At 38.6% G+C, this 9,495-nt stretch overlaps 1 protein-coding gene across 1 annotated transcript; it reads left to right on the top strand.

Annotated features, from left to right (window-relative positions):
- Positions 1 to 7,919, top strand: LOC117292630 (2-oxoglutarate and iron-dependent oxygenase domain-containing protein 3-like). The gene is made up of 9 exons (XM_033774754.1): positions 1 to 203; positions 1,870 to 2,075; positions 3,114 to 3,189; positions 3,606 to 3,648; positions 4,440 to 4,504; positions 5,176 to 5,235; positions 5,718 to 5,871; positions 6,700 to 6,823; positions 7,631 to 7,919. Exons 1-9 carry the CDS (start codon positions 115 to 117, stop codon positions 7,771 to 7,773), a joined length of 960 nt encoding a protein of 319 aa, XP_033630645.1. The 5' UTR covers positions 1 to 114; the 3' UTR covers positions 7,774 to 7,919.
- The last annotated feature ends 1,576 nt before the right edge of the window (positions 7,920 to 9,495 follow it).

Genomic DNA, 9,495 nt, shown 5'->3' with positions numbered 1-9,495 from the left:
GGTAGCTGTTGTTTTGGCATCTCACCACCCTCAATAAATGTGTCTCAGATCCCATTCTCAAGGCTAAATTCAAGAATCTCTGATGTGCATTGTTCAAAAGTAACATTAATTTCAATGGCACCTCGTAAGAGAAAACCTGTTCCTTCGGAGGCAAGTCGAACTGCTGAGTCTGACAATGGTAACAAGGAAGGGAAGCAAGAATTGTAAGTGTATTGTTTTTTTTATTAAAGTTGTGGCTGTTGGTTGGGGAATTCGTTGTCCGATTCCAGTTATTCAAAAGTCTACACAGAACAGACCCGCACTAAAGATAACTATTGTCTGACTGTGCCAGTAATCGTGGAGGTAGAAATGCAATGGCTGGACTCCCTCACCTCCTTTTCGATTTTGTTGGTGGCAAGGTCTTATAAATTTTCTGTGGTTTATTTTGTTTAATAATTATTTAATTAAATCTTATTATAGCATTTTTCAGATTCTTAATACTAATTTACGAGGCCTATGGAATCCTTTCCCCATTTACACGCTTATTTAATCAGTCTAAATGAAAGAACATTCTCTTGCAGAAAAATACTTATGTAGTCATTCAATAGTTTATTCAATGGTTTATTAAAATTCTATTCAATTCGCTGCCAGCAGCAGAATTACATGAACAGTTACAAGGCGCATAAGGGAAGCTATCGAAATATACAGACACGACACTGTGCCACAAGATATCGGCCATTTCATCAGCAGCATTTGGCATACTATCCTACCACCCTCCTCTAACAACCCCCAACCTACTGACACGCCTCACTACATCCGAGAGGTTTCTCACACAATGGCCAACCCTAACAATAGCCCTGAGCCCCCCAACCACACAACCAATCAGAGCATTGATTGACCTGCAGTGGATCCACTGAACCCCTATAAATAAGCCCACTCTTCTCTTACCTCTTAAGTCTCCTGACGATGACTAGAGCAAGCTAGTCGAAACGTTGAGACCAATTTCAGAACTAACTCCGCGGCAGTACAGTTAATTACGATCCTATAAGCTAAAGTAGTAGTCCAGTCTAATTTCTATACATCCGCCCTAGTAATAGTTCAAAAGCAGGACAGTTCTTTTCAGAACTGAGAAGTCTCCCGAACCTCTGATTATCTACTCCACGGCAGTAGAATAAAGCAAGACAGTTCCCTAAGATTTAAGAACAACTCTACCTGGCAAGTAGATACACACATGGTGTTACAGCAAACCAAATATACATTGATACCTCACCATGCAATGCCTCAAATCCTATATAACAGTTACTAGTTACAAATTTGGAGTAAAACATTACATTACTATATTAAATTGCCTAAATCTTACACAGAAAGACTGAGAGGGAGACGTACTGTACACTCCTACAGGGAGGAGAACAGTTACTTACAAATTACCAGAGACTAAAGGCAGTGGACACTATTGGTAACTACTCAAAATAATTACTGTCATAAAACCTTTCTTAAATTTATGAGAAATGGGGAGAGGTTGATAGTATAAAACATTGTACGAAAAAACTCCCTCTGAAGTGACGTAGTTTTCGAGATAGAAGTAATTTTCAACGAATTTGATTTTGAGACCTCAGATTTCAAATTTGAGGTCTCTAAATCAAGCATCTAAAAGCACACAACTTCGTGCGAAGGGTGTTTTTTCTTTCCTTAGTATCTTGCAACTTCGACGACCAATTGAGCTAAAATTTTCACAGGGTTGTTTATGCATATGTTGAGATACACCAACTGTGAAGACTAGTCTTTGACAATTACCAATAATGTCCAATGTCTTTAACGAAATATTACTGCTAACTCACTTCTACTGATTGAATGTATCTTTCTTGTCCTGCTCTTGTATATTTATCACAGGAATGAGAATCTGCCCAGTCATAGAGTAACCTTCAAATCGTTGGCCATTCGTATGATCGCTATCTTCCTCTTCATGGGTGTCGTCAGTTGGTATTCCAAGAAAGAAGATTTCACGGAATTTGCTAAACAGTTAGATTCCATTCCTCTACGTCGTTTCAATGTCACTTGCTCCTCAGATTTTAAAAACGACTTAAAGAAATTCAAGGGTAATTTTCAAATTCTTCAAAGTTTTAATTTTATTTTACACCATTATAATGTCTATTATTTTGTTGAGGCCAATAAATCAATATTTGGCCACAAGGGGCATCTTTATTGGAAAATCTCACAAACTATATAGGAAAGTTTGGTTTGATGCATATGTTGTGGTGAACTGTTGATTTACTTGAATTACTGTTGTTTCTTGCATTCGTTATATTGGACCATGTATCTTTATTTTTGCAACTGTTTTCTAACACCTTCTAGCCATGCTCTAGCAAGTCTCCTGTTTGCAATGGACCGTTCCGGCTTTCTACTAAGCTCCGCCCACGGCGCACGTGAGCAAGACACGTGTACGAACACTCCCGATGACATTCTGCATGATTCTGCCACGCGTGCCAAATATACGCGCACGCATGACCGGGTTTGTCTGACCACAATCATTGCTGTGATTGGTCAAATGGGTGAACGCGCACAGTTTGATTGATAGGCCGGATCGGTCCATTGTGTCAAGGTCCCACTTTCACACCACATGTACACCACATGCACATTCCTTTAGCGTAATGACCTTGCATTGCTTGGTGTGTGGTGGTGTTGGCACACACTTAAATCAGTCTCACCATATTACCTACATGATCTCACACAGTTGAACTAAAATAGAAGACACTGGACACCTTTTGTAATTGCCAAAGACCAGTCTTCTCATTTGGTGTATCTCAACATGCTCTAAATAATAAACCGGTGACAATTTGAACCCTTGTCACAAGAAGTTGTGTGCCTACAGATGCTTGATTTTAGGACCTCAAATTCTAATTCTGAGGCTCAAAATCAATTTAAACTATTATAGCAGAAAATTACTTTCTCAAACAGTACATTACTTAAGAGGAAGCCGTTTCTCACAATGTGTAAAATTCAACAGCTCTCCATTGCTTGTCAAAAAGTAAGTTTTTATGCTAACAATTATTTTGAGAATAGTGTCCATTGCCTTTAACACAGATACAGCTACTTTCAAATTAAGAATTATCCTCTCTCCCCATCAATATTTGCAGGTTGTGCGCCAACGCAATGTGGCAGAGTTGTCATGGATGGACTTATATCAAAGACTGAGGCAAGACAACTAAGACAGTAAGTCTAAAGCTAATATCTTTATCTTGTAGATGTTAGAACTCTATGGCTTCTAGTTCTACAGCTGTGCTTGCTCTATGGTAACACCTACCATAGGAGCTATGGATATAATCAGACATTTTTAGAAATGACCCCCCCCCCCTTGTGAATAACTAGTTTTCGAGAAAGAGTTCATTTTTCACCCAAGAATTTTAAATACGAAAGGTTTGCAGTAACTCGAGGAACGCACCATGTCTGTGTTATTGTGGACGAATCTTGGTTTGGTTTCGTTTTGTTATTTAAAAATAAATCAGTGTTGCAGTGTTAAATTAGGGTTGGTCGAGTAACAGTTTTAGTTACCATGAGGACCCCATGAAAACCACTCTATGGAGTAAAGTGAATATATTACAATTGTTTTGATCCATTTCTCTTTACAGAGTTGCAATAAATGGACTGAAATTAGGAGGCTCAAATGGTGGGGTAAGTAGTAGCCATACTAGACACTGTACATATTGTTGCTTAAATGGTTTTCTTAAAACTGGTCATGTTTTTCGATGCAAAATTCGCCATGTAATGGCCGATCATCGATCCACCCGCAGACCAACAGATGGGAGGGGGTCCTAAGGGACTCTAGGTGGCAGCAGACCTACCAGGTAAATCCATTGTTCTTGGTTATGTGCGCATGCCCAGATCTACGTAACAACTGAAAATTTACCTGGTAAGTCTGCTGCCACCTAGATTTGAAAAGTCTCTTTTTGGAAAAAGATGACAGGCCTTGAGGCCAATACAGTATTGATGCCATTATGGTGAGTGGAGACAGTGACCTTCAACGCAGAATTTGGTGGTAAGCAGTGCCATGAAATTGCGCACAGTGCTGAATTGGCCTAGCAGAGTCTTTCTTAGACTTGGCCCCTGTCTTTATCTGTATGGTTTAAGACGGGTCCCTGCCACTAGATCCAGTGATTCCATTGGATACAATGATATCATTTTGATAAACTTGCAGTGACATGAGCTAGCTGCCCTAAAAGTTAACTGCTCTCAAGTCCGCAATAGAAATGTGAAATGACTGAGGTCAAGGTTAAACTACACGCCGGTTTTGATGCCGGTCTCTGGCGTTTTTCACAAGCCTCAAAGTGTGACGTCAGATGTTCAGGCTAAGTCTTTCTCTCATTGAACCTTGGAGAATAACTCTGCTAGGGTAGAAATGTCTGAGCATCAACAGTTGAAGCAGTTCCCAACAGCTAACTATATTTTCTTGTGATTATTTTCAGGCGTCTATTCTTGATCTGCACTCGGGTGCACTTTCTAAAGGCGACTCTTTTATCAATATTTATAAGTGAGTAAAATAGTAACTTACAACTAAAGGTTTTTAGTGTAAACAAGCTTAGGAATAAACCGGTCTGGTGGTAATTTTAATTATCATGATCACAATTCAAACTGAAAATGATTGTAGACTTTTTACGGTAAGCTTTCCTACATGCTTAATGTCAACTATTTAGTTTTTTTGTTTGCGTTTGCATTTTAATTAAAGACAGTGGACACTATTGGTAATTGTCAAAGACCAGTCTTCTCACTTGGTGTATCTCAACTAATGCATAAAATATCAACCTGTGAAAATTTGAGCTCAATCGGTTGTGGAAGTTGCGAGATAATAATGAAAGAAATGAAAAAACACCCTTGTCACACAAAGTTGTGTGCTTTCTGATGCTTGATTTCGAGACCTCAAGTTAATTTGAGGTCTTGAAATCAAATTCGTGGAAAATTACTTCTTTCTTGAAAACTACGTCACTTCAGAGGGAGCTGTTTCTCACAATGTTTTATACTATAAACCTCTTCCCATTACTGGTAATAAAGAAAGGTTTTGCGATGATAATTATTTCGAGTAATTACCAATAGTGTCCACTGCCTTTAACATGTTTCAAAACTGTTTTTTTTTTATAACTCTGGTTGGGTATGCTAATAGAGTGTTGTATAATTCAAATTCTCATTGACTTCTTCCTTGAACAGGTATTTAGAAACAGAGGGTTTAGGTAGCATCTTCTACGATAATGACTTCAAACTCTACAGGTAAACCCACTGAATTTTGCACTTATCTTTTGTTGACTTTAATTTCATAAGAAAATAGTATTAGCTGTTGCAAACAACTTACCAACCAAATGGACCGATGGCATAAATGTAACAAATAGTTAATGGTCTGACGTATCGATCCTAGCAGAGCTAAAGCCTTTAAGAAAGACTCTGCTAGGGTCCAAACATCAGACATTAAGTATTTTTGTATTAATTAAATAGTAAGTTATCAGCATGCTTCATTAATCACCCAGCAGGTGAACTAGACCGCTCAGCCACGACACCCTCGGTGTTTAATGATACAGACTAACATAGTTTAAATCTACCATTGCTGAAAAAGTAATGGCTGTTAAATTGTTCATGTTAAAAGGACTTAAATATGACTGCTGAAACTTCTGGCCACATTGAAATATTTGTCACAGACACTGCTCATCACTTGTGTACCTTGTTTAGTGTCTAATGATTATATTGTCTTTCCACAGTTCAGTAGCTAAAAAAATCAAGCAAGCCATCGCAAGAGAGTTTAGCATCCAACCAAGCAAGCTGTATTTAACCCATCCGACGTTCTTTTCACGGATGACCAGTAAACCAGCTAAGACAGTGCATGATGAATATTGGCATGCACATGTTGACAAGGTACCAGTTATTACCATGATCTACACTTTTTGTAATTTAACAACATTTCTGGTTAAACCTTTGGTAAGTCAATGATCAAAGAACAGGGGGTTTGGCTGAAAGGGAAAAATCTGTACCTATGATTAAAATGGTTGAATTTATGTTATGTGGGTGTAGGTTCACACTACATGTACGCTAGGGGAGGGGGCTTACTATTAAATATAAGCTTTTTCAGTTTGAAGAAAATATTGATTATCACCTGGCTTTCAACCAGGCTCTATTCTTTATTCAATCCTCGTAGTGGTAAAAAAGAGGGAGCCGTTTCTCACCATGTTTTATACTATCAACAGCTCTCCATTACTCGTTACCAAGTAGGGTTTTAATTATTTTGAGAAATTACCAGTAGTGTCCACTGCCTTTAAAGGCAATGGACACTATTGGTAATTACTCAAAAAAATTATTAGCATAAAACCTTAATTGGTAACTAGTAATGGGGAGCTGTTGATTGTGAGAAACGGCTCCCTCTGAAGTAACCTAGTTTTCGAGAAAGAAGTTATTTTCCATGAATTTGATTTCGAGACCCTAGATTTAGAATTTGAGGCCTCGAAATCAAGCATCTGAAAGCACACAACTTCATGTGACAAGGGTGTTTTTTCTTTCATTATTAGCTCGCAACTTCGACGACCGATTGAGCTCAAATTTTCACAGGTTTGTTATTTTATGCATATGTTGAGATACACCAAGTGAGAAGACTGGTCTTTGAAAATTACCAATAGTGTCCAGTGTCTTTAAGTAACATAACTATACTTACAAAATGTAAATTTTTCTGCTTGATAAATGATATATTAGGAAACATACGAGACGTTTGACTACACTTCACTACTGTACCTGGCTGACTATGGGACGGACTTTGAAGGAGGACGCTTTATCTTCACTGATAAGAGCACAAACATGACGGTGGAACCTAAGCTAGGTGCGTACAATCAACAAATGTCGTACAATACAACCTGGGAAATGGCAGCCACAGGACGACCTGGCTACGCCTTCCCAGGGCGTGTCCTAAATGGCATGTGATCCCTGGGCTTCATGGCGTTCAGGGTTGTATGGCTCTCTGTCTGACTGACATTCTAAACAAAGATATTGACAAAGGAGACCGACAACATAGGGCTAGTTAGCTCAGTCTTAATAAACTGGATGTCATTGGTTCAATTTGCGGACTTTTTTATCAAGAATGTTGAATATAGTTCCAAGTAGCTCCCTGATTAAGAAGAAACTCTAAATAAACGACCCAACGGCTCTTTTTAGAGCCAACACTCACCCTAAGAGATTTACACATGGTTGTACCCGCAAAGTTACTGTTTACATGTATTTATAGTTTCTTCTTATTTCTCCACGCCATGCAAAGCTTCAAGCGATACTTAGCTTCCTGATTGTTGTACTTAATTCCCTGATTTTAAAACACAGTTCTGCCTACACCATGTAGAGCTTCAAGCTTCAATAATAATGGATTGTTATTGTTTGCTTATTGCATGACACTTTCGACAACATCTGACAACAGACCCCTTGCGTAGGTGTGAGAAGTCCAAAACAGCGCCCTCACTTAAAGGTCAATGGGGACCTTTGATTGGCTGAGAGTTGTGCGCAGCGCATACACACGTGCATGTTTCCGTTGTTTGACATGAGCGATGGATGAAGGCTTCTACAAGGGGTCTACACTGTGGGTCTGTTTGTTGTCTTGGTACAAGCTGCGGACTCAATTTGTTGTCTATTCTCCTTACAGGTAGACTATCATTCTTTACCTCTGGTTCCGAGAATACACACTTTGTAGAGAAAATCAGCAAAGGAACAAGGTATGCTATTACTGTATCATTCACATGTGACAAGACCAAGGCAATTAAGGATCCTACTCAACAGAAATCATGAAGGATGGAGAGGAATGGGTGATTAGACCTTGAACTTCCCTCTTGAAGGAGCACAGCAGTTTACCTCTGGTAAGGGACATCTCTATTCTACAGGCATGTGAGTAACTAGCCATGACAAAAAAGAGGAAAAGAGAAAACCAGGCAAGCAAAAAAGAGGAAAATACAATTTTCCTATACTTTTGTACACAGTAAGTTAAGGAAAAAGAGGAAAATCAAAACCAAAAAAGAGGAAATAAGCTGAAAAGAGGAAGTCTCACATGTCTGATCCTATGAGGAAAATGTAAATTTCTACTGGAACCTTACACAGGGTACCACAGCAAACGCACGGAGCACCACGTCAATTGCTGTGGGTTATTTTGAGGCCTGGGTGATTGTCGTGGAGCCAATGCTGTAAATTAACAGGCTTGACATTCTTCCTACTTGTTTCTGATTTTAAATTTGTTGGCCCTTTCAGAAAAATTGTGAAAATAGCCTGAAAAATACAATAAAGCCTACACCTTGTGTTCATGTAGGTCGACCCTTGTGCCTGATAAAATATTCGTAATTTTTGTCAAGGACCAAAAATTATGCCTGAAGTAATGAGGTATTGTGTACCTTGATTTAAAAGGTTTATCGTGTATAGCAAAATATCTAGAGAGGGCGCTGTTGAACCCACACAAAGATATAGCATCACATCATACATCGCGGTCGTTGAACATGTCAAAATTACCCCGCTGCCTACCCACAACGTATTGCGGTTCTGAATCGCGATAAACCGTATGAATAATCATGTAAACTATTTGTGCAAGATGTTAGTTAATTCATTGCACTGGTCTAATCACTGTGTTGATGGCATAAGGTTTAAATTCTCTGAAATCAAGGATATTTGTGTCTGTATATTTGGTAAAGTTTATAGTTTATTTTTAGCAGACTTTGTATCGGTTCACTTGTTCAGAGAAAGAGTAATGGTATATTTTGTAATGAGGTCATTGTTGTTTGTATATTTAAAGGGAAGGTACACGTTTGGTAATTACTCTAAACAAATGTTAACTTAAAAACTGACTTGGTAACGAGCATTGGAGAGCTGTTGATAGTATAAAACATTGTGGGAAACGACTCCCTCTGAAGTAACATAGTTTTTGAGAAAGAGGTAATTTCTCACTAAAATAAAGACTTCTAGCTAGAAGTCTTTTATTTTCTTCTGAAAGCACACAAATTCTTCCAACAAGGGTGTTTATTCTTTCATAATTTTCTCGCAACTTCAATGACCGATTCAGCCCAAATTTTCACAGGCTCGTTATTTTATGCTTAAGATGGGATACACCAAGTGAGAACACTGGTCTTTGACAATTACCAAATGTGTACAGTGCATTTAAGCTTGTCCATAATAGCTATAGACCTTTCACCTGTCACTATCTTGGTCATGTTCCCTGTTTCCATAGCAGTAATGAATGCTAACATTCATTGCGCAAACATGGCACCAGACTATTATTTCGTCCAGCCTCAGGTTGGTAACAATGAGTTGGAATGGAGTTAAATCAAGATGGCCACACCATGATAAAGGTCTATAGTGAGTGTGGGGTCATTTGGTGTGCCTTGATACGCACATGTTTGCTTCAAATACTCAACACAATTGAAAGTAAGTGGCCAGACATTTCAAACCTAGCGGTTTGTAAGCAGTTTGCAACAACAACTTGTATTTTCTCACAATTGTAAGACATTAACTAGACTCAAAGTCAACACT

This window comes from Asterias rubens, chromosome 7 (genome assembly GCF_902459465.1).
Source record: "Asterias rubens chromosome 7, eAstRub1.3, whole genome shotgun sequence".
Taxonomy (NCBI): domain Eukaryota; kingdom Metazoa; phylum Echinodermata; class Asteroidea; order Forcipulatida; family Asteriidae; genus Asterias; species Asterias rubens.
This window is presented reverse-complemented; position numbering and strand designations above follow the sequence as displayed.

Bases quoted from the DNA above. Each gene is read 5' to 3' on its own strand.
- LOC117292630 (XM_033774754.1), top strand. From the start codon at position 115: ATGGCACCTCGTAAGAGAAAACCTGTTCCTTCGGAGGCAAGTCGAACT. The intron at 3,649-4,439 runs GTAAGTAGTAGC...GATTATTTTCAG, and splicing joins TAGGAGGCTCAAATGGTGGG to GCGTCTATTCTTGATCTGCA. The intron at 5,236-5,717 runs GTAAACCCACTG...GTCTTTCCACAG, and splicing joins AATGACTTCAAACTCTACAG to TTCAGTAGCTAAAAAAATCA.